The following is a 25,348-nucleotide window of genomic DNA, read 5'->3' as shown; positions in this document are numbered from 1 at the left end:
AATAGTATGCAAGTATATGGGACCACGCAGCCGTCATACCGCTCAGGAACGAGAGTTCTGTCTCCTAGAGATGAACGTACTTTGATGTGAAAAGTGCAAATCAATCCCAGAACAGCAGCAAATGACCTTGTGAAGATGCTGGAAGAAACAGGTACAAAAGTATCTATATCCACAGTAAAACGAGTCCTATATCGACATAACCTGAAAGGCCGCTCAGCAAGGAAGAAGCCACTGCTCCAAAACTGCCATTAAAATGCCAGACTACGGTTTGCAACTGCACATTGGGACAAAGATCATACTTTTTGGAGAAATGTCCTCTGGTCTGATGAAACAAAAATAGAACTGTTTGGCCATAATGACCATCGTTATGTTTGGAAGAAAAAGGGGTAGGCTTGCAAGCCAAAGAACACCATCCCAACCGTGAAGCACGGGGGTGGCAGCATCATGTTGTGGGGGTGCTTTGCTGCAAGAGGGCTTGGTGCACTTCACAAAATAGATGGCATCAGGAGGCAGGATGCAACATCTCAAGACATCAGTCAGGAAGTTAAAGATTGGTCGCAAATGGGTCTTCCAAATGGACAATGACCCCAAGCATACTTCCAAAGTTGTGGCAAAATGGCTTAAGGACAACAAAGTCAAGGTATTGGAGTGGCCATCACAAAGCCCTGACCTTAATCCTATAGAAAATGTGTGTGCAGAACTGAAAAAGCGTGTGCAAGCAAGGAGGCCTACAAACTTGACTCAGTTACACCAGCTCTGTCAGGAGGAATGGGCCAAAATTCACCCAACTTATTGTGGGAAGCTTGTTGAAGGCTACCTGAAATGTTTGACCCAAGTTAAACAATTTAAAGGCAATGCTACCAAATTCTAATTGAGTGTATGTAAACTTCTGACCCACTGGGAATGTGATGAAATAAATAAAAGCTGAAATAAATCATTCTCTCTACTATTATTCTGACATTTCACATTCTTAAAATAAAGTGGTGATCCTAACTGACCTAAGACAGGGAATTTTTACTAGGATTAAATGTCAGGAATTGTGAAAAACAGAGTTTAAATGTATTTGGCTAAGGTGTATGTAAACTTCTGACTTCAACTGTATATGGACACACACTCAAATTGTCAAATTGTGTAAATAATGAACTCTTTCCCCCTTTCCTTCTCTACCTCTGTTCTCCCTCTGTCCCCCAGGTGAGGGAGATGGCTGCCACCACGCTGAGCGGTTTCCTGCAGTGTAACTTCCTGTCCATAGAGGGCCCCATGCAGAGCCACTTCGAGGTCCTCTGCAAGACCCGCCTGCCCAAGAAGCGGAAGAGGGAGCTGGGCTCCGTGGTGGACACCATCCCCTCCGGAGGTAGCTACTAACACAACTTTCCAATGCTTTACTTAGAACGCATACTGTTCCTGGTAGTGCTACAAGCATACTGGCTCGGTTCAATATCTACACTAGAATGGCCAATGCAAAGCTTCATTCTAAGTGCTATTTCTAGTGTGGATATTGGAACAACCACTGTCTACATCAGCGTTTCCCAAACTCGGGTCCTTGGGACCCCAGGAGGTACATGTCTTTGATTTTGCCTTAACACTACACATCTGATTCAAATGATCAAATCTTGATGAATAGTTGATTATTTGAATCAGCTGTGTAGTGCTAGGGGGAAAGCCAGAACGTGCACCCCTTGTGTTCCTGAGGACCCTGGTCAACGTGCAACGGTCCATTGCCTTACCTGGAACACAGTTGAGTTAGATGGTCTTCTAGATTGTAGTTTCCTTGACCTTACTAAACCTGTTATACCTCAGCTTTTCAAAGCTCCTTTATAGTCTTTTCCTCCCTGTGTGTGTAGATCTGGTGCGGCGTCATGCTGGAGTGTTAGGTCTGAGTGCCTGTATTCTGTCCAGCCCCTACGATGTTCCCACCTGGATGCCCCAACTACTGATGGACCTCAGTGCCCACCTCAATGACACACAGCCCATTGAGGTGAGGAGGACTAACACATACATATATACACACACACACACACACACACAGAGGAAGAAACAACACACACACACACACTGCTCTCTCACACAAACACACACACCTCAACGACACACAGCCTATAGAGATGAGGGGTACCCCAAACACGCGTGTCCCTCTCTCCCCATTCCCGGGCATCTTGTTTCTGAATGCGTCTTGTGTCTACTCCTGCAGATGACGGTGAAGAAGACCCTGTCGAACTTTAGACGGACTCATCATGACAACTGGCAGGAGCATAAACAGCAGTTCACTGACGACCAGCTGCTGGTTCTGACCGACCTGCTGGTCTCTCCCTGCTATTACGCCTAGATACCTGGTACACACACAGCAGCTAACAGTAGCACCCACACACCTGCTGGTCTCTCCCTGATACTAAACCTAGATACCTGGTACACACACAGCAGCTAACAGTAACACCCACACACCTGCTGGTCTCTCCCTGATACTAAACCTAGATCCATGGTACATACGCACACACACACAATTCAAATTCATGCTTGGGTGGAAAAATCCCAAAACAAATTACATTATAAACAATACAAGGTACCAAGCATTAATCCCACTATCCATTCTGTCTCTCTTTAGGGCCAAGCATTAATCCCCCTATCCATTCTGTCTCTCTTTAGTGCCAAGCATTAATCCCACTATCCATTCTGTCTCTCTTTAGGGCCAAGCATTAATCCCCCTATCCATTCTGTCTCTCTTTAGTGCCAAGCATTAATCCCACTATCCATTCTGTCTCGAGGCCCAAGCAATAATCTCACTATCCATTCTCTCTATTTATGGCCAAGCATTAGTTGTGCTATGCATTCTGTCTCTTTAGAGCCAAGCATTAATCCTGCTATCCATTCTGTCTCTCTTTAGGGTCCTGGTGCAACTTTCAGGAGATTTTTATGTTTTCTTAATGGAGGAACGTTATCCTCGATGCCAGAGTGAGGAATTGTCAAAAGGCTCAAAGAGGGCATTAGACTGGGAAGGTCTCAGACTGAACAGAACAGGCCCGTATTCAAAAAGTGGTTTAGAGTAGGATTGCTGATCTAGGATCAGTTTTGCCTTTCAGATCATATTGAATACCATTATATGGACAGGGCGACCTGATTCTCGATCAGCACCTCTACTCTGAGACACTGTGTGAATACAGGCCCAGAACAGAACACACCAGCCTGCATGAGGCGTAGACCAAACCCTCACATCCAGGACCCTGCACTCTGGCCAGACCAACGGACAACATCTGGGTCGTATTCATTAGGCATCAAACGGAAGACAATAGAATGAAAAACAGGGAGGAACTACCTGGGACTTGTCCATTAAGGACCGCTTGTTTTTGTGTGTGGGGGGGGGCTTTTTCTGTGTTTTTTTTATGATGTACCCTGAAGACCCTAAAAAGGGGGGACGGGGGGAACACGAATGCGTAATGGTTGAATGGATGGAATAAAGGTTGTGTATTTAGCGCTGATTTACATTTTTACTATACTTAATATTTAAGGATAAACCATAGCAGGGATGATTGTCCTGCGGTTTGTAATACTACTGTACAGTTTTTCTTAAATTTTTATTTTCTTTATTTGCTTGCGTGTGTTAATGTGGAATGCTTGATGATACCCTACCTCTGGTCCAAGGTGTAGTGTGCGTTTCTCCACTAATGCACCACTACTTGTGGAGGAGTGCACGCTACGCCCTGCACCAGAGCTATTCCCTGTCCCCTCCGTACTATTGCTCTCAGCACAAAATCCCCTCAATGTTATCAACTCTGAGCCAACTAACTGTATTATCCCAGTAGAGGGTAGAAACCGTACTGTCCCAGTTCTCCTATAGTGACGTGTTCTTAGCCACAGTCTGTATGCGTTTAGATTAGGTTGAGAATGTATCCCAAATGGTAGCCTATTTGTTGAGTGCACTACTTTTGACTACGGCCCATAGGGCTCTGGTCAAATGTAGTGCACTATATAGGGAATAGGGTGCCATTTGGGAATTAGATTTGAACCTGCCACACACATTTACGTACATGACGTTTGTGTACATTGTTTAATCTATATATGATATGTGCATATTTTATAATGTGTATATAGCATATGTATATAACATAAATGCACAAACATGTATTTATTTATTTATTGTTTTTTGAAGTGCTGATATTATTATTCTTAGAGTTTCTAGTAATGAAAGATTTTGGTTTGTGAGTAAATGGGTTGTTCAGCTTTTTAGTGACAGAGCTTTTGATTTCATCCTGCTCTCTCATTGTCAATGGTATAGATGGAGTGATTGTGTGTGTTCATTCCCCAAGGCTGTATGTGTGTGCTGTGTTGAGCTGATGAGCACAGTTTTATCGTCATGGCATGTGTCTAAACACCTCTCAGAACCCCAAGGGACTGGTAATTCCTTGACACAGATAATTGGAGAGTCTCCATTGAAACGAGGCTTTTCCGGGACAAAAAAGCCAAAGTCCAGGACTAGGCTAAATCAGTGTCCGGGAAACAGGCCCGAGGAATAACCAAACCTTCTGTCCACCACCTTAGCATCACACCCCTTCCTCTACTCTACAATACAATATTATTCTCCATTCTTTTTTAAAAATCCTAGTGAGTTATTTTTTGTTCAATATTTTGTTTATCCATGAAGACTTGAAAAGCTAGTCTCATTGAAGCATCGGTTCAGTTTAGTACTTCACTCATGTATAGTGTAGTGCCAAAACTGAATTGATTTATTTTTATTTTAGATGTACTGTTTGCTTATTTAATGAAGAAAATAAATAAATGGGTTGCTTGTAACACATTTCTAGTGTGTGTCTGTGCCAGTTGGTTTTGAGATGACTCATATTGAAGTTAGTCACAGCTGGGGCCATATGCATCCTCATGAATAGAGCAGCAATTGACATTAGAAAATATGGTACAGTGCACATACATTCATATCAAGTAGACATGTCTTGGATATGCAGTGCAATATAAAGTAGCACTTTGACTGGTTTAACTGTACCATGTTGAGAGGGTCCTTTTATCTTACACCAAGGTCTAAAATAGGGGGGGGGGGTCCAAATTAGGGGAGTGTTTTTTTATTGGGTTTACATTCACCATTTTGCATGTTTTCCTATATAATTTCTTCCATCCTTGACATATGTCCTAATTTGCTTGAATGCACCTCTATATCAAGGTGGTACTTCCCTTATGCACTACGCTTTTCCCGCGTGCTAACCTTTACAATACCACAGGTCAAAATAGTCTGTTCATCCAGGCCCTCTATCCACCATTCATCGTGACATTAGTGGTAGGTGGGTCGTTTGTCAGATCTGCAAAAGGCTAACTAGCAATCATACCACACATAAATTCAAAGCTACACCAATTGTCTATTTGAATCCACAATAACAAATACAAATAGCTGATAGGCAGCGGAGAGGCCAGGCTCATAGCTCATGAAGTAAAGACATGACACGTGGCTCAAAAAGCTCCCCTATTGTTCTTGTTAAGGGACAATACAATTATCCTACCTAGACTAGCACCACAATGCAATGAACAATTGTATTGTTTTCAAGTGAGGACAAACTTGTACTCGAAGCTGCAGTTAATGTAAATAATGGCTCAAAAGCCCTATGATTTGAATTTTTCACTCCCATTTGAATCAGTTGTGGGTCGACTAGACAGTTTAAGGTTTAGAACGGGACAGTAGCAGGCCAGTCTGGCGGTACTTTTACTTCTAGAACTAGAACGGGACAGTAGCAGGCCAGTCTGGCGGTATTTTTACTTCTAGAACTGATATGTGCAATCTGTTGCAGATCTTCATTCTCCCAAATCGTCCTATAATAGGGTGGCCACACATGCTCCTGGCTGGCGCAGTTATTCAGGAAAGCTTCATGTGCACTCTGCCTCTTCTCCAATCTGAGCAGCCTATTCTTTACGCACCTATAACCTAGTGCTTCAATATAGCCTAAATATTTGTCATTTCACTTTTAAAATGTAACTTTTATATGTGGCATAAACACAACCAGTCACGATGTTTTAATCTGATTAGGCTACTTCAAAGGTCTCCTGTAGGCATGCGCCCGTGTGTCCAAAATATGATTCCAGCATCCTCAAAATGGCTTGACATTAGTGTTGCAAAGGGTCGGTACATTTCCAGAATTTTTCCATAACAGTAAGCCTGAGAATTTAGATAAATTAATCAAAAAAGTTAGCTTAAAGGGAACCTTTTTGTGGGATACACAAGGCAATTCAAGGTATTGTGGCATATTTTGGTTAAACTATCCCCAATCCCCTGGGGTGGCAGGGTAGTGGTTAGAGCATTGGGCTAGTAACCAGAAGGTTGCAAGTTCAAATCCCTGAGCTGACAAGGTACAAATCTCGTTCTGCCCCTGAACAGGCAGTTAACCCACTGTTCCTAGGCCGTCATTGAAAATAAGAATTTGTTCTTAACTGACTTGCCTGGTAAAAAAATGCAATTGCAACCATCTTTATGCACAATACACTTTTCCATCACATGTACAGCTGATTCTCAAGATCTTGCACACTAATGAGATGCTATTGAGCCCACACCACTAAACTGTCCGAGCCAAGGATTACATGCTTTCTGCTAAATTTTGATTACAATGGTGGGGTGAATATATTTTATATGACACATAATTTTTTGTTAACTAGTAAATAGTAGCCTACAGCAAAGTGTTTAAATAATTTCTAACTTGTTAACAATTTCTACTAGTTAGTTTTTGCTACCATGTGGGTTTTAGCTTGCTTGAGCTCCTAACTGAGTGTTAATTCACCTGTTTCCATACGTTTCATTTAAAAAAATGTATTTTACAGTGGAGTTGTTTAATCTAACTGCTTAAATATTTATCTGTACACTTGTTTTGTCACAACATGCAGTTTATTAGGCTAGATTAAATCCATGTTTAACTTCATATGGTGGTGAAAGTGCACAGTGATGAACTTGATGCTCCTTTCAATAAATATTGAGGGTCTTATTCTGGGGACATGATGATCGTTGCTTGGCCGTTGCTTGTCCGTTGCTTGTCCGTTGCTTGGCCGTTGCTTGGCCGTTGCTTGGCTGATCGTTGCTTGGCTAATCGTTGCTTGGCTGATCGTTGCTTGGTTGCTTGGCTGTTTGACAAATAAAAATCTCATGTAGGCTATACCTGCGCTGTATCTGCGAGCTGTTTGCTAGACCGCATGTGCCAATACCAGAGTGGGCACATTCACTATACCTAATCAACATTTTTAGTGACAGAACCATCAGTAGGCCTAGATTTGAAAATGCAATGGAAACCCATTTAACTTGTATTTTTTATTCAGTACATGGGAATTTAACCGCAAAATTTATGTTGACCTAGACTATGTATTTGATCACAGACTTTTATCCTCAACAAGTCAATTTGATGGAAACGCTATGCAGATTTTTTTTTTTTACCAGTTGGATGGGAACCTAGCTATAGACACCCTAAAGACTCTGGCAAGTGCCCTAGTCCAGTGTTACTTTGATTATGCTTGTAGATTATGGTTCACCAGGAGTCACAAACATCTAAAAGAGTAAGCCAGAACAAGCTTGTAACAAGTGCACTGAAACTCCCCCTTCATACTAATCTGGAGGTAGAAGATTTTACGCTAGGCTGGCTATCTGTGGGGGAAAAAGAGTAGTATTAATTTAGGTCTGGTCCACAGAATTATCACAGACTCAGCCCCCAGATATCTATCCAACTATTTTTCATTTGTTAGATGTCCACCAGCATAATGCCAGAGACTCTAATATTCACTGTTCGAAATATGAGTCTTATCTGGTAAGAACATATATTGGTACTGTTGAGTGGAACAAACTACCACAGCAACTCAAAACAATAGCAACCATAACCACTTTTTAAAAGAATGTCAAAAGATTGCTAGTGTGTGAACAGTAAAAACTATTTTTGTCTATTGAATTGAATTTATTTTGGGTAACAGGCATATACAACAAAATGTAAAACATGGACCCAGAGGGAATCACTTGAAAGTATTCATTAAAACGCTTGTTTCCAAAGTGGTCCGCGATGGTAAAAACAATAACACATATAATGATTAAAAGGCAAGACAAAATTACGAACAACCATAAATACATTCATTTATATTGGCATCCTAAAAAGTGTCACTATTCACTGCACTTCTCCCTAACCTTAAAAATCAACCATATTAATTTCACATTAACTTAATGTGTCTGTATCTATGCAATTGTATATGTATTTATGTAAAAAGTAGGGACAACAATGGATATATAGTATGTTCGACTTTATTGTACAATCCCAGTCACTTAAACAAATATTTGTACTGTATGTATATATTTTTTAACTGACAAATAAAATCAATTGCAAACTTTGCAGCGGCCATTTGATAAATATAAAGAGACGTCTGTTACAAAACACCAACAAGTTTAATGATGTGGAGATTGTCAAGCCCAGGATTCCATACGGGGTAGTCCTACAAGGTAGAGAGTGGTGTATTTTCTGTTTGTTGAGATTGACATTGTCTATTTATTGTGGTGTTGAAAACGCAAACCATAATGTTGAAGTGCCTGAAGTTGGTATGGTTTGTTTATTGGTTGTGTGTTGCATTGGCACAGAAACCTGTTGGTGGAAAATGTGTTGCATATATTTGATATACTTCAAAATATAACATCAAAATGTTCAATCTGATTTCCCCCCTAGCTGATTATTGTCTGCAGCTGGCTATGATCATAGTGTAGGACTAATGGAACAAGCAGGGGAGGGTGGGCAGGGAGAGTGCGCTTGTTCGTGGTGGTCAGCCAACCCCCATAGATAGCCCTGTTTATGCTGTGCCACAAAAGCATGCTAATTGGCTAAGTCCATATTCACGTTTATAAACACAGGGTGGTTTTTAGGACACCACCCTACCCCCCAGTAAATTGTGATTTGTCCATTAGAGTGAGACGTTCGAGCTAGAGAGGTGGACATCCCGAGGTGGTATCAAGCGCCGCACGTCTCCCATGACTTCACACACTCATCTCCCACTTCTTGTCGATGTACAGCGCGCCGCCGTCTTCTCCAGGATATTTCTGGGGGATCACATTAACAATAAAATTAAAAAAAACATACATTTTTTATGATATAGTGTGAATAAAAATGTGTGTGGTTATTATGGAGGCGGGCGGTAAAGTTTCCAATTCCAAATATGAAAATGTACGGGTTATATATCAACGATGTACATTTTCGCATTTTGTTTTCTCTAGCCTACACATCAAGTCTATCATTTTTCTAGATGCGCTTTTTCAAGTAACCCGCAATATTAGGTTGCATTCAGAATAAATAGGCTATATGGTCTTATTGCTTCTGATCATCACCTGTGAAGGAATCATTTTTCCTTTGTAATGCCTGTAGCTGGGGTTAGGCAGGAACGGAGAGAGGAAACCTTCAGTAGGCTATTGTATTGGTTTTCATCATACGTAATTAAATGACCATGATGACCCGTTTACTCTCTTGACATTGAAATGCTTTTACATCACAGAGCATTCAGACGAACAAACGGATACATGCAAATGTGGTGGTGCCTACCACATTGGGCCCCATGAAAAGATATCACATTGGGCCCCACTACCACAAGCCACACCAACCCTGCGCAATTGCTGTAACCACACACCTCCAGAACCCAATCGACCCATTCAAAGCTTTAAATAACTAAAAAATAACTTTTAAAAAAAGAACCTGATCATGTGAAGTGTTCGGAAAACATGTTTTCACATGATTTACCATGTGAAATCATGTGTTTTTTCTGTAAGGGGTGTGTGCTTGTGTGTGTGTGCATGCATGCGTGTGTGTCTGTGAGTGAGTGAGTGAGTGAGTGAGTGGGTTGAAAAGCAAAATATAAATGTCTGTGGAATGTAAGGAAAGTATATCTAAAATCTTCTTCTCTTACTCCTTATTCTCCTCCTCCTTAACCTCTTCCTCCTTGTCATCTGCCTCCTTTTAGGTTCCTCTCCTCTTCCTCCATTGGTTGGGCCCTGATCCACGAGGCTACACTGAGCTGCTCCCTGCTCCTCATCTTTATCTTCTGTCTGGTTTCCTATGGCAACCTGGTGGTGTTCCACCCCTTCAACCCGGCCTTCCGCAAGTTCCACACCAACTTCCACTTCATGATCCTGACCTTATCGTTCTGTTGAGTGATGGCGCTGATGTTCACGTTGGTGCTCTTTCTGTACTCAGGTGAGTAGATTGTATTTACTTCTTTCTGTTCTTTGCTTCATTCTTCTCTCTTGCTTCAGCTAAGACCCTGGGCCCTGTCTGTCCCCAGTTTTGCTTTGGATCTATTTGGTTCTGTGGTCTGCCTGTTTGAGCTTGCCTGGCTTAGGAAACCAATAGAAAAGTCCTAAAACTGCAAACTCTGCCCATCTAGCCCTCCAGGTGAATCGAGCAAATCAATTTGGTCTAATCGCTGACTGTCATTGCACAAAACAAATTCTTCAGTAATTGGATCATCTCTAACAAATCGAACCAATCAGTATCAAAGTTGATAACGTCATTATGTTAGCTGGCTCTGGCCCAACCCATCGGTTTTTGGGACCAATCAGAATGGTCAGAATATGTTCGCATTTTAGAAAGCGGGTAGGGAGGCAATCCAGTCTCATTGTGGAGAAGAAACATCAGTTTGGCTGTAGCGATGTGGCTGGGTAGCAAGCACCATACAGCCATCACCTGCATTGTGGGAGGCACTATTTGTCAACCAATCAGTAGGGTATTTTTGGTTGACCCATGCTAATGTGACCAAAGAAGAGACTGAAAGAGGAACCAACTTTTCTGTGATTCTAAAGCCACAGGGGACACAAATTAAAGTGATATTTGAAACCTCTATCTAACCAATTAATTGAACACATGCTATGTTTTCAGTTTATGATTGTGTGATATGGGGTATAGAAAAGTTTTTATTACCTATATTTATAAAGAACAACTTTTCTAAATAATAGCAGCCGTATTGATCTGAGCCTTGCTGCTGGAAAACTACTTCACTGTCTGACTTTCGGCTCTCACAGATGCAACTCTGCCAACTTCACTTGCCAACTTTCGTCTACAGTCGGCTTCGTTAGCCTTACTGCTCGAACACACCCTTTGAAATTATTTTGACACGTTTTGAACCCAGGTCTGATTCTTGAAAGTTTGCAAAAGTCTTAAGAGTATACTTTTTGAGAGGGGGTGAGAGACCAAGAGGGGTGAGAGGGTGGGTGAGAGAACAAGAGGGGGAGAGGGAGGGGGTGAGAGAACAAGAGGGGGAGAGGGAGGGAGAGAGAACAAGAGGGGGAGAGGGGGTGAGAGAACAGGAGGGAGGGAGAGGGGGTGAGAGAACAAGAGGGGGACAGGGGGTGAGAGAACAAGAGGGGGAGAGGGAGGGGGTGAGAGAACAAGAGGGGGAGAGGGGGGTGAGAGAACAAGAGGGAGGGAGAGGGAGGGGGTGAGAGAACAAGAGGGAGGGAGAGGGAGAATGGGATGGCATTTGATTTTCTTGTCAGGTAAATTACCTTAGCAACCCACACCAATGGGATTATTTGTTTTTAAGAACTTTACTTATAACTTTCTATAAACAGGTACAGTATAAACCTAAATAATGTTGACGCCACTCATCCGCCGCTACTCCCTCCCCTGCTCATGGCGGCCAGGTTAGAGGTCATGTAGTGTGCTGTCCAGGTTCCTTCGCTACCTCAAGCAGGCCTACAACACATTCAGACTCACTCCTACACTAACAGACCCACTAGCCAGGGTCTAGTACCTGGGGCTGTCCAGGGAGCTACCTGCTGCCAACTAGTCACTACCGTCAACCTGGCCACAGTCAAGGACTTGTAGTAACCTGTGTGGTGATTGTATTCTCCGTCCTCCTTTGTTGTCTCACCATAGGCGTCGTCTTAGCCCAGGACATCCTTTCACCCGGAGAGCAGCTTCGCTCACTACCAGCTTGAACTGTGCTGTTTCGCGCTCATCTTCTTTAAGTCGTGCATCAACCCGTTTGTGTACTCCCGCAACAGCGCCGGGCTCCGCCGCCGCATCCTCTGCTGCCTCCAATGGGTGGCTCTGGTGTTCCTCTGCTGCAACACAAGACACGGCTCCATGCCATGGGCCAAGGCAGACTCGAGGTCAACCGTAACAAGTCCTCACACCACGAGACCAACTCAGCCTCTGTCCTCTCACCCAAGCTCCAAAAGAGACTGGTGGATCAAGCCTGTGGACCCAGTCATTCCTGGGACTGTGCCCCCAGTCTGAGAGCTACGGGCTGGCATGGTGGACGTAAACCACGGCCCCCTAGCACCTCCACCCCCATCAACACCCGTATCGAGCCATACTACAGTATATACAACAGCAGCCCCTTAGCGGGACCGGGCTCCACTACCAACAATCTGCAGCCTGCTGCCAACTCCTCCTCCCAGGCCTTTGGGTTAGCTAAGTCCTATGTTGCCATGCACTGTCACACCCACCCGAGATGCTGCAGGATGTTGAGAGCACCTCTGCCCATAAGATACCCATACCTTCAGTCTAACTAACCACTATGATTGTTTGATCAGATACCCATCCCTTCAGTCTAATGTGATGAATAACCTTTGCTTGGCTCCCCAAGCTAATGCTAATAGGTTTTAGCTCAGTGGTCCAACATAGTCTTGCGGTTCTGCCAGACTTTGAGAGCACCTCAGTGCATCAGATCCCCATACCTTCAGACTAACTTACCACCTTGATGTGTTAATTCATTGATTGATCAGCTACTGCACCTTCAGTCTAACCTGGAGAGGGTTTGGGCATATAGGTCAGTGATACTAAGGGGTCACTATACTGTTATACCACCACTACTGTTACTACAAGACCAGAGAGTAAACAGATGCTCATTTTCTGAATATCATGCGGTATTGAACAGTTTTTTTTTTAGGTGGAAAAAAAGTTACGGTATAGAATAACCCCCATCGACTTTACCCAGGAATATAAAGATAGGTATCCTATTCCAGAGGGAAAAGTGCGAAGAATAGAGAGATACGTAACGGTACTGATCCCAAAGTGTTATTGACATTGTTGAACTGACTGAAAGTCTCTCTTCATAATAATACAGTATTTGTGAGTGTCATACATTTTCTATGATATCAATAAATATTTTGCAAGTGTAATGTGTCCAGTGCGCTCCTGCCAAAGAACATACAGTATATTAGAAATTCTTCATTTTATAGTGTTCTATGTACAGACGTTATATTACATTGTATAACGTAAATAATCATATAAATTCCTCAAGATTTTTTAAGGTTAGACAATTAGCAGCAGGAGTTATGGAATTACTCCTCTGATTTTCAGGTCAAGTTGAAGATCCATAAAGGTGAACAGCACCTTTTGAAGGAAAATATCAGAGCCCTCTGGTGGTCAGCTAATCAACCTGCATCTCAAGCGTTTGTCATTTGACAGCTATGCACAGTGCATGTGTCTATCCATAGAGCGCTCTACTTGGACCACTTCAAAATAAAGAGCCTTAAAGGCGCTGCCCATGCTCTGACGACCATAATGGGACAGATACAAAGATGAGTTGTCTAACTAAGTCTGTGGTCAAACAGAATTCTGTTCAGTTGGCCTTTTTTTACTAAGTGTATAATGGTTCAAACTGAATGCTAGTTAAACAAGAGCTTTATTATGTTGTGGCTAGCTCTCCCAGACAATCATTTTAACTCATTTTTGTTATATTTTTATTTAACTATTTATTTTTTTCCCTCATTTTAACCATAGAACACACCAGATTTAGAAATTCACAGGAAACATCTGATTCAGTACATAACAAATGTTCATCAGAACTTGTCAATTACATCGGGGGATTTGAATTCACAGCACATCAAGTTAAGTTACTCGCACTCACCCTGTAACATAACAACCATGGTCGGGGTCAATTCAGGAAGTGAACTGGCAAATTCAAATCCCAATTTAAATTATTGCTTTTGAATGAGGAAATACTGTAGCATTTGGAATTTCAGTTTACTTCCTGAATCGACTGAATTGAAATGGAATTGATCCCAACCATGACATCAGAACCCCAATCTTACTATACCCACAGTTAGTTTGTCTGCACATTTTAAAATTCAAACTGACCATGCTCAAAGATATCTACAAAACCAAAGTGTCACGGACAAGCATCAAATCAATCTGAAATAAATTACAATGATTTAGAATGTTGACAATAAAACCAACTACACCATGGAAACTGGTTCTCCTGATGAGGTTATCTGAATGATTGGTGGTTCTCTGTCCTGGCATATGGCCAGAAAAGACACTAGAACTAATGTGCCGAAGATAAAGCATACAAGGAAGATATGAAGTCCAGGCCATAGATCCACTGCCTTATGGAGTGAGCAGGGTCACATTCTGTGAGTCTCTGTCCCATTTAGAATAGGATTTCCATGCTTTTATCATAAGGCTTTTTAAGCAGAATGGGTCTGGTACAGTCCATAGAGGAGGTATAAGCCAGGGCATTAGCGAGGGACTGTGGTCCTGGCTTCCAGTGGCCGTTCCCGGATCAACACTTTCTCCATGTCTGTCTGAACCTCCTGAGCAGTGCCATGGGCCTTGGTGCATCCATTCTTCAGTTGTCCGTTTTATGCCACCTAAATCCATGTCCTTCTCTGTTGCTCTTCTTATTCCCCTCTGCTCATCCCTCCTCTTCTTCGTCTCTCTGGCCTCCTGTTCTGTTAGCTGGAGACAGATAGAAGGCCTTTCTCATCAGCTGTGTCCAGGATCTGGCATATGACTGGAGACTCAACCTGATTGAGAAAAAATAACAGGGTTGAGTTTATTTGCCATGTGTAGTGAATACATTGGAAATCTGCAACAATGTGTTCAAGTGTTGAACCATAAGACGATGCGACAGTGATGTGTGTATGCAGTCTTACCCCAAGGACGTACTGACAGGTCTGAGGCTCCAGCATGTACACAGTGACGGCATGGGGAGACGCAGACTCCTTACACCTGAGGCAGAGGAGAGGAAAAAGACTTGAATCAGAGACTCGTGGTGTATTCAGTGATGTGAAACATTCTGAACGTTGCAGATAGAAATATAATCAGTAGAGCTGACAAGATTCCCTGTTCTACACCATACATTTCTATCTGATGAGCTTTTAAGCTCCACATGTCACTCCAATGGGGAAGTGGTCCTCTGTTGCTCAGTTGGTAGAGCATGGTGCTTGCAATGCCATGATAGTGGGTTTGATTCCCGTGACCACCCTTACGTAAAATGCATGACTAAGTTGCTTTGGATAAATGTCTGCTAAATGTCATATATAAAAGTATGTGGACACCCCTTCAAATTAGTGTATTTGGCTATTTCAGCCGCACCCGTTGCTAACCGGGATATGAAATTGAGCAAGCAGCCATGCAATCTCCATAGACAAACATTGGCAGTAGAATGGCCTTACTGAAGAGCTCAGTGAGTCACTGTGGCACCGTCATAGGTTGCCACCTTTCCAACAAGTCAGTTCGTCAAATTTCTACCCTGCTAGAGCTGCCCCGGTCAACTGTAAGTGCTGTTATTATGGAAATGTTATTATGGAAATATCTAGGAGCAACAACAGCTCATCCAAGAAGTGGTAGGACACACTAGCTCATAGAACAGGACAGCTGGAACGCAAACAAATTGTCTGTCCTCGGTTAAAACACTCACTACCGAGCAACGTCAGCACAAGCACTGTTCGTTGGAAGCTTCATGAAATGGGTTACCATGACCGAGCAGTCATGGACAAGCCTAAGATCGCAATGACAAGCGTCGGCTGGAGTGGTGTAAAGCTTGCAGCCATTGGACTCTGGAGCAGTGGAAATACGTTCTCTGGAGTGATAAATGACGCTTCACCATCTGGCAGTCTGACGAACTAATGTGGGTTTGGCGGATGCCAGGAGAACGCTACCTGCCCAAAGCATAGTGCCAACTAAAGTTTGGTGGAGGGGGAATAATGGTCTGGGCCTGTTTTTCATGGTTTGGGCTGGGCCCCTTAGTTCCAGTGAAAGGAAATCTTAACACTACAGCATACAATGACATTCTAGACGATTCGGTGCTTCCAACGTTGTGGCAACAGTTTGGGGAAGGCCCTTTCCTGTTTCAGTATGACAATGCCCCCGTGCACAAAGCGAGGTCCATACAGAAATGGTTTGCCGAGATCAGTGTGGAAGAACTTGACTGACCTGCACAGAGCCCTGACCTCAAACCCATCGAACACCTTTGGGATTAATTGGAACGTCGACTTCGAGCCATGCCTAATTGCCCAACATCAGTGCCCGACCTCACTAATGCTTGTGGCTGAATGGAAGCAAGTCCCCGCAGTAATGTTCCAACTCCATATTAATCCCCATGACTTTTGAATGAGATGTTCGATGAGCAGGTGTCCACAATATACATGTAGTGTAGAGAATCATCGTACCATCTAAACCGCTGTGAAATAGATTTTACAGAACCAAACATCTTTTATTTTCAGCTGTTTGAATCTGGTGTCCAAAGCTGAAAGTAAAAAGACGCAATAAAAACTTTGACGGGAAAGCATAGAAATATGCACATAGAATAAATATCCCGCTTTCAATGAGAAAGAAATCTAAGTTCTAGATCTGTCAATGTGAATTTGGTCGGGTCGCCCCCAAAAATGACGTTGCAGCTTTAAGTGTGTCAATACTAGACCAGGCCTCTCTCAGGAAGAGAGTGGAAACACTAATGATGACCCACTTGAGCTTGACGATGACCTGTCTGGGTTTCCCCGTCATGTCACACACATCCCCGTGGCCGTAGAAGTGAGACACCAGTCTGGGGAGAAGAAAGTACAACCATGAAATCCTCATTATCAATCACAAATGTGTTCTTCTCATTAAACATGTTTAGGTTTCCTGAAAACAGGTGAATTCTATTACTGGCCCTTAAAGGCCCTTTCAATCAGTATTCTCCATCGAGCACGTTTTTTAGTCCAGAGGTAGGCTTAACCTTTGTCCCAGACACCAGCCTCTAATGCCCCATTTCTAAAATAGTGGTATATTCATTATCAACATCCTGCAGATCAGTGTGATCTTTTAATAAACTGATTGTAGAGCTGGCTGACATACTTGACTTTCTGCACCCCATCGTTTTTGAGCTGGTAGGACCGGGCCACGTTCTTCTGGGCCCACTCCAGGTGTTCCTCAGTGTTCCAACTGCCCACTACCACCATGTTCTTCCCCTGCTCCTTATCCTGGGAGAGAACACATACATCAATCAACCATCCTATATTATACTAAACAAAAATATAAAACGCAAGTGTTAATCCCATGTTTCATGAACTGAAATAAAAGATCCCAGAAATGTTCCAGAAGCCCAAAAAGCTTATTTCTCTCAAATGTGCACAAATTTGTTTACATCTCTATTAGTGATTATTCCTCCTTTACCAAGATAATCCATCCACCTGACAGGTGTGGCATATCAAGAAGCTGATTAAATAGCATGATCAATACACAGGTGCACCTTGTGTTGGGGACAGTAAAAAGCCACACTAAAATGTACAGTTGTCACACACAACAAAATGCCACAGATGTGTCAAGTTTTGAGGAAGTGTGCAGTTGGCATGCTGATTGCAGGAATGTCCACCAGAGCTGTTGCCAGAGAATTGAACATTAATTTCTCCACCATAGGCCACCCCCAACATCACTTTTTGAAAGAATTTGGCAGTGCGTCCAACCGGCCTCACAGACCACGTGTAACCACGCTAGTCCAGGACCTCAACAACCAGCTTCTTCACCTGCAGGATCAGCTGAGACCAGCCACCCGGTTTGCACAACCTGTCAGAAACCATCTCAGGGAAGCTCATCTGCGTGCTCGCCATCCTCACCAGGGGCTTGACCTGACTGCAGTTCAGTGTCATAACTGACTTCAGTGGGCAAATGCTCACCTTCGATGACCACTGGCACGCTGGAGAAGTGTGCTCTTCATGGATGAATCCTGGTTTCAACTGTACCGGGCAGATGGCGTCGTGTGGGTGACCAATTTGCGGATGTCAACGTTGTGAACAGAGTGCCCCATGGTGGTTGTGGGGTTATGTTATGAGCTACGGACATCGAACACAATTGAATTTTATTGATGGCAATTTGAATGCACAGAGATACCGTGACGAGATCCTGAGGCCCATTGTCGTACCATTAATCTGCCGCCATCACCTCATGTTTCAGCATGATAATGCACGGCCCCATGTTGCAAGGATCTGTACACAATTCCTGGAAGCTGAAAATGTCCCAGTTCTTCCATTGCCTGCATACTCACCAGACATGTCACCCATTGAGCATGTTTGGGATGCTCTGGATCGCCGTGTATGACAGTGTTCCAGCTCCCTTCAATATCCAGCAACTTCGCACAGCCATTGAAGAGGAGTGGGACAACATCCCACAGGCCACAATCAACTCCATGTGAAGGAGTACAGGCTCATTGTAAGGGCTGGGATGGAATCAATGGAATGGAGTCAAACACGTTGTTTCCATAAGTTTGATACACAATAGAGAACCCTTACCTCATGGTACTGATGCACATGCTTCCCATAGCAGAACTCATACTTCCACCATCCCACTCCCTGGAACACACAGATTCCAGACATCAGACAGATGCTACAGTATGCTACAGTATGAGCTACAGAAGAGGTGTGTGTTACTTGAGCACCTCTTCTAACCTCCTCTGTCAGTTCCCCTTTTTTTATTTCACCTTTATTTAACCAGGTAGGCTAGTTGAGAACAAGTTCTCATTTACAACTGTGACCTGGCCAAGATAAAGCATAGCAGTGTGAACAGACAACAACACAGTGTGTTGGAGTAAACATGGAGTACATGGAGTAAACAATAAACAAGTTAATAACACAGTAGAAAAAGTAGAACAATAAAAAAACAGTCTATATACATTGTGTGCAAAATGCATGAGGAGGTAGGCGAATAATTACAATTTAGCAGATTAACACTGGAGTGATAAATGATCAGATGGTCATGTGCAGGTAGAGATACTGGTGTGCAAAAGAACAGAAAAGTAAATAAATAAAAACAGTATGGGGATGATGTAGGTAAATTGGGTGGGCTATTTACCGATAGACTATGTACAGCTGCAGCGATCGGTTAGCTGCTCAGATAGCAGATGTTTAAAGTTGGTGAGGGAGATAAAAGTATTTTGGTATGTATACATGTAATACATCAGGGAACAATAACGTTATATTCAATTGAATTGAATAAACAGCAGCCAATGAGCAGTAGCCAATATGGAACTGTAGCCAATGAGTAGGTGTCTTCTTCAACAGCCAGCCAATCAGCATGCCTCATACTAACCCCATGGAGACAGTAGGAGCCACTCAGGAACTCTTTGATCAGCTGCTCGTCCGTCAGGCGGGAGATGTGGGTGGTTCCCACTGTAATATGAGTCTGCCCGCCCACCACCAGGGGCTTATGGGTAGAGGAGAAGGCCTCCTCTCTCACCGGGGACATACTCTCCTCCTGGAGAAAAAAAGGGAGGGGAGGTGGTTGGCTTCTAAACCAGAGTCTTGTTCAGTAGAGTAGGGAGGAATGCAAAACGCTTTACCATGGTGCGGCCTACTAGTCTTCCACTACCCCTGCCCCTTCCCATCTTCCACCAGTTTCATCTCCCCCTCACCTCTCTCTCCATCTCTGGGGCAGTAGGAGCAGTGAAGGGAGGTTTCAGTAGCTGTTCCTGCTCTCGGTTCATCTGAGAGAGACTGTGAGGCTGCAGGGGAGAACCAGACAGGGCCTGGCAGAAGATGGCATTCACTGGGGACGACTTGAACCTAACACACCATGGGATAAAGATATGACTCCATTACATCTCAAACATGGGACAATATACTAACGTTTTGAGAAAGAATTATAAATAAAAAAATTGAGCACAATTATTTATTGGTTAATTTTAATTTTTGATAAGAAAATTCATTACATTTGAGGTTATTTGTTGATGCAAATAAATATACAGATTTTAAGGTTGTCATATTGGGGTCTCGAGAAATTATTGCGAACACGGTTCCCCAGAAATTCTGGTGGAAAACATGGGGTCCCAAAAGTTTGAATACCACTGCCTTAACTTATACTAACTACAAGACTATTCACTATGTAATTCTGTAAATGAGTTAAATCAGCTATGCTAGTTCTGAAATAGATCTAACAAGGGAAACTGATTGGGTAGATCTGCTGCTACCTGTATTTGGGGTGTGCACCTCTTACTTACTTACTTACTTACTCACACACACCTGTATTTGGGGTGTGCACAGATCAGATGGGTCAGCACCACTACTTCGTACTCGCAGGTAGTGACCTCAGCAATAGAGAGGATCTCATGCTTTGCTTCGGGGTGGCAGACATACAGCACGTTGGTGGAGCGAGGCGTGTTCTGTTTCAGGACGCAGGCCGTCCCGTGGCCCATCAACACCGGGTAGTATGGAGCGAGCTGGCCTTCCACGTTCTTAGTGGGAACCTAAAGACATTTATATTTGTGTCTTTCAACAGAGATAATCTGTGTATTCAACTTAGGTAGATAAACTAACCAGATCACAGCAAGTAAGGTAGAGACCAATGATTAGAAAGAGAAATTAAACAAAAATAAGACAAAAGATTCAAAGAAGTCTTATCAGGTGTTTTTTCAAATGTATATGAGCCAAACTGCTGGGTCGCTGTCAAACAACAAACCTCTTTCTCCGGTTCTGACTTAGGTTTCGTCTCCTCAACTTTCTCTGCAGTCTCTGTTCCTGAAGTGGTTGAAGACTCAGTCTTCTTGGTCATGCTTCCCAAGACGTACTCCTGAAGTTTGATCTGCTAGATAAAACAGAGAAAAATAATTTCACCTTTCACATTGATTGCTTTTTTTCTATGTGTTGCAACATACTTAAATGGTAGACAATTTAATTATGGTGAAAGTAATAATTTCCCACCTGTCCCGTCTCCTTCTCTTCATGGTATTGTCTCACATGCTTCCCATGACACACCTCATACGTCCAGTATGACTCGATCTACAATTAACACCACAACACATGCCAGAAGAGAGTGGTTAGCCTATCCAAAGTGACTGACAGCACAGTGAGTACATTAAGGGTAGTGTTGTCACGATGCCAAAACATTACTACCGATATGATGCCTAGTATCCCGATACCAAGGGGGAAACCATTCAGAGTGGCCTAGTATCCCGATACCAAGGGGGAAACCATTCAGAGTGGCCTAGTATCCCGATACCAAGGGGGAAACCATTCAGAGTGGCCTAGTATCCCGATACCAAGGGGGAAACCTTTCAGAGTGGCCTAGTATCCCTATACCAAGGGGGAAACCATTCAGAGTGGCCTAGTATCCCGATACCAAGGGGGAAACCATTCAGAGTGGCCTAGTATCCCGATACCAAGGGGGAAACCATTCAGTGGCCTAGTATCCCGATACCAAGGGGGAAACCATTCAGAGGCCTAGTATCCCGATACCAAGGGGGAAACCATTCAGAGGCCTAGTATCCCGATACCAAGGGGGAAACCATTGAGGCCTAGTATCCTTTTTGCCCCGTCCACCTGACGTTTTCTCCCATTTTCTAAATGTTCTGCGCATTTGCTACGCAAAAAACCTATCACTGAAATTCACACTTCTACTCAATACAACACACTGACTTCACACGGTTCAGCGTATAATAGAATGGCCGATTTGCTCATATTTTCAAATGCCTAGCTGTGATTTGGCTGGAGGAATGGGAGGGAGGAGTATACATGCATAATGATCTGCATGTCATTGTGGCAGTAAGGGAAAACACTGCATGAAACCTTTACTCTTCAGTTAACACAGACACATACCTCCCTCCCTTCCTCACACACACTGTCTCCCTCCCTCTTATAAAAAACACACACACAAACACACACCTCTCTCTCTCAGTCCCACAAACACACACTGCTACCAACTTTTAAAATGTTAGGCACCAAACAGATTTCAAGGATCACCAGAAAGAGATTGAATTTATGATATAGTTTAGGTTTCAATTAGTCCTACATGAATCCTACCTCTGAAGCACATCTCATGAGTAGCAGACTCGTTTTCTTTGTTCCTGTGCCAATTGAATTTGCCTAAACCTACTGTCAATTTACCGGGTTGTTAGCTAGCAAGGTAACATGACTGAACGTTGTTTGTTATCAAACCAATAATAAGCGACCAGGGATTAGTTCAAAACAGCCTGCGACATGGATTGTGAAATGATATCAAATGAGGACAAATCCCGATAGAAAGAAAAAAGGTATATTGGTAATATGGGTCATATACTGTATTTTCAAATGTTTAGGCTAGAGACAAGCTGTTTTCTCTGCCTTAAAGCTGCAAGTATGGCTGTCGTGAAGCTCTGCTCAATTTTCTCTTTCTGGCACTCAGAGGCTGTGTGACAGCGAACTTGCTGTCTCCTCAGACTGGCCTGTGCCCATGTTTATAACAGGCGATGTATAATTTCAATGTATCAACTTTGCTCGCTCTGCAGAAGACTCATCAGGGTCTGCAATCCCGCTCGCCATCACTGCTAAATTATATTTTAAAAACTGATGGAGGAATAGACGCACACAGAGAGAAGCATGTGAGTGAAGGCTGGTAGGGGATGCTGAGAGAAGCAGGTGAGTGAGGGCTGGTAGGGGATGCTGAGAGAAGCAGGTGAATGAGGGCTGGTAGGGGATGCTGAGAGAAGCAGGTGAATGAGGGCTGGTAGGGGATGCTGAGAGAAGCAGGTGAATGAGGGCTGGTAGGGGATGCTGAGAGAAGCAGGTGAGTGAGGGCTGGTAGGGGATGCTGAGAGAAGCAGGTGAGTGAGGGCTGGTAGGGGATGCTGAGAGAAGCAGGTGAGTGAGGGCTGGTAGGGGATGCTGAGAGAAGCAGGTGAGTGAGGGCTGGTAGGGGATGCAGAGAGAAGCAGGTGAGTGAGGGCTGGTAGGGTATGCTGAGCGAAGCAGGTGAGTGACAGCTGGTAGGGGATGCTGAGAGAAGCAGGTGAGTGAGGGCTAGTAGGGGATGCTGAGAGAAGCAGGTGAGTGAGGGCTGGTAGGGGATGCTGAGAGAAGCAGGTGAGTGAGGGCTGGTAGGGGATGCTGAGAGAAGCAGGTGAGTGAGGGCTGGTAGGGGATGCTGAGAGAAGCAGGTGAGTGAGGGCTGGTAGGGGATGCTGAGAGAAGCAGGTGAGTGAGGGCTGGTAGGGGATGCTGAGAGAAGCAGGTGAGTGAGGGCTAGTAGGGGATGCTGAGAGAAGCAGGTGAGTGAGGGCTGGTAGGGGATGCTGAGAGAAGCAGGTGGGTGAGGGCTGGTAGGGGATGCTGAGAGAAGCAGGTGAATGAGGGCTGGTAGGGGATGCTGAGAGAAACAGGTGAGTAAGTGCTGGTAGGGGATGCTGAGAGAAGCAGGTGATTGAGGGCTGGTAGGGGATGCTGAGAGAAGCAGGTGGGTGAGGGCTGGTAGGGGATGCTGAGAGAAGCAGGTGAATGAGGGCTGGTAGGGGATGCTGAGAGAAACAGGTGAGTAAGTGCTGGTAGGGGATGCTGAGAGAAGCAGGTGATTGAGGGCTGGTAGGGGATGCTGAGAGAAGCAGGTGAGTGAGGGCTGGTAGGGGATGCTGAGAGAAGCAGGTGAGTGAGGGCTAGTAGGGGATGCTGAGAGAAGCAGGTGAGTGAGGGCTGGTAGGGGATGCTGAGAGAAGCAGGTGAGTGAGGGCTGGTAGAGGATGAGGCTGGTTGATTACAGCTGCCACGTGTGATATGCACATGAAATGGTGTGGATATCATTGGACCAGTGCATACTAATGGCTGTTGCTTAAATTCAACTGAATTTTATAACAGGAGTCAGACGAAAAACTTGGTAGTATCATATGAAACGGTACGCTAAAATGTTGGTATCATAAGTATCATGACCTTTTGGTACCGTGATATTACCATTGTACCGGTGTACCGTGCAACACTAACTAAGGGGGTTAAACCCATGACATTGGTGTTGCTAGTATTGCAGTGGTACTCAAGATAGCCTATATTTAGACAGAAGTAAAAGTGAAACTGGGCGGTTCTCACTCTGTAGGAGCAGCTGCTCTGTTTGAACAGTGGGTCCAGTAGATCACCTGGAGTGGGACCAGCGTACTCCTTGACATCATCCTGAGAGATAGAAATAGAGGGAGAAGAGAGACATAGGGGAGATGGAGAGACAGAGACCAGGAGAGGAGGATAAGTGAGAAGCAATAATTGAAAAAGGAGCCAGACATAATTCTTTATCTAGCTAATCTTTATACTCACGTCGTCTCCATTTGACAAGGAAGGCAGGAGACATTTGTATTTCTCCTTCTCTGTTGTTGTCATGATGACAAAGTCATCATCTTTGTAGAGGGCACCGGAGGTTGGCTATGGAAGGACATATTTTAGGTCAGTTAATAATACTGTACTGAAAGCATGCATGTTTACTGGCTACATCATCTCAGATTGTAAATGTTGTGGAGGTGCAACCCTTTACAGGAGTCATAACAGGCAATGACAGAGACTATATATCATCAGCTTTTCATTGACAATCATTGACAAGCTAGGTAGACTTAACATGCTTTATCACCATTTAAAACAACAAACGTTTGTCAATAAATCATTTTCTTTTTAAAAGCCATGATTTAACACACACACACACACACACACACACAACACTCACCAAGGTGAATTCGTCCCCGGGCCAGTTGATTTTGAATGGGATTTCATCAGAAAACGAAGGAGATCCCCCTCTGTTAGCCGACACATGACAACACAACTCAGACAAACCCCCAAACAACACGAACAGCAGCCTAGTCCGGTCCATTGCCTCTGCAAGGCTGGTTCGCTAACTACCTTCTATGGTGCCTGTCAATGCGTAAGATAGCTAACCACCGATAAAACTGGTTTAGTTTCCGGGTAATTGTACAATTATGAATCCATCTGGCTGTCTCTTTCGTTTGTCAACACAGCAACCAGGAAATAGCTCGTCGCTTGCCACGTGTATTTCCGGTACATCCGTGTTAGCGTTTACTGAAACTGAAAAGTAAGTCCAAATGTATTACCCAGTTGTCTGGTTATAGTTCAGTTTGAAGCACATCTGACATATCGGCTTCACTAACCAAGTTTCCATGCGTGTATACCGTATACAAAAAAAAGTAATACAGTATACAAACATGTCACGACCGTTGTGACGGAAACAGGACGTTTCGGTAAATTGTAAACCATGTTACATATAATTTGTTCATTCGACATTGTGTCGGTAAAATGTATTATGCGAGAAATGGCGGTGGAAACGACTTTATGATCAAATACTGATATAATAACCATCATATCGAAGCAAACTTGGAGTCACGCGATATGTGTTCCTCCCACGATGACTCAGGAAACCAGGCC

General features: G+C 43.7%; 2 protein-coding genes and 1 pseudogene across 3 annotated transcripts in view; 2 read left to right on the top strand and 1 right to left on the bottom strand.

Annotated features, from left to right (window-relative positions):
- LOC112224603 (proteasome activator complex subunit 4B) overlaps positions 1–4,789 on the top strand; it is a 66,867-nt gene extending 62,078 nt beyond the window's left edge. The window contains 4 exon segments of the mRNA XM_042306238.1: positions 1,192–1,354; positions 1,845–1,978; positions 2,192–2,333; positions 2,882–4,789. Coding sequence (XP_042162172.1) covers positions 1,192–1,354; positions 1,845–1,978; positions 2,192–2,326 — 432 coding nt within the window. The 3' untranslated portion in view covers positions 2,327–2,333; positions 2,882–4,789.
- Positions 4,790–10,144: 5,355 nt separating this feature from the next.
- On the top strand, positions 10,145–12,501 carry LOC112223914 (annotated as a pseudogene).
- A 1,153-nt stretch (positions 12,502–13,654) lies between these two features.
- erlec1 (endoplasmic reticulum lectin 1) lies at positions 13,655–24,991 on the bottom strand. 2 transcript variants are annotated; one of them, XM_042306237.1, is made up of 13 exons: positions 24,636–24,991; positions 24,236–24,340; positions 24,017–24,097; positions 20,891–20,968; positions 20,649–20,771; positions 20,213–20,436; positions 19,606–19,756; positions 19,284–19,448; positions 18,488–18,547; positions 17,058–17,182; positions 16,687–16,764; positions 14,873–14,948; positions 13,655–14,743 (listed from the first exon to the last, which is right to left on the bottom strand). In XM_042306237.1, exons 1-13 carry the CDS (start codon positions 24,777–24,779, stop codon positions 14,672–14,674), a joined length of 1,482 nt encoding a protein of 493 aa, XP_042162171.1. In that variant the 5' UTR covers positions 24,780–24,991; the 3' UTR covers positions 13,655–14,671. The 2 variants fall into 2 exon arrangements, with proteins under 2 accessions (XP_042162171.1, XP_042162170.1); XM_042306236.1 differs by having other exon boundaries at positions 20,649–20,774; positions 24,636–24,990.
- Between the last annotated feature and the right edge of the window lie 357 nt (positions 24,992–25,348).

The sequence above is a fragment of the Oncorhynchus tshawytscha genome, linkage group LG25 (assembly GCF_018296145.1).
Source record: "Oncorhynchus tshawytscha isolate Ot180627B linkage group LG25, Otsh_v2.0, whole genome shotgun sequence".
Taxonomy (NCBI): domain Eukaryota; kingdom Metazoa; phylum Chordata; class Actinopteri; order Salmoniformes; family Salmonidae; genus Oncorhynchus; species Oncorhynchus tshawytscha.
This window is presented reverse-complemented; position numbering and strand designations above follow the sequence as displayed.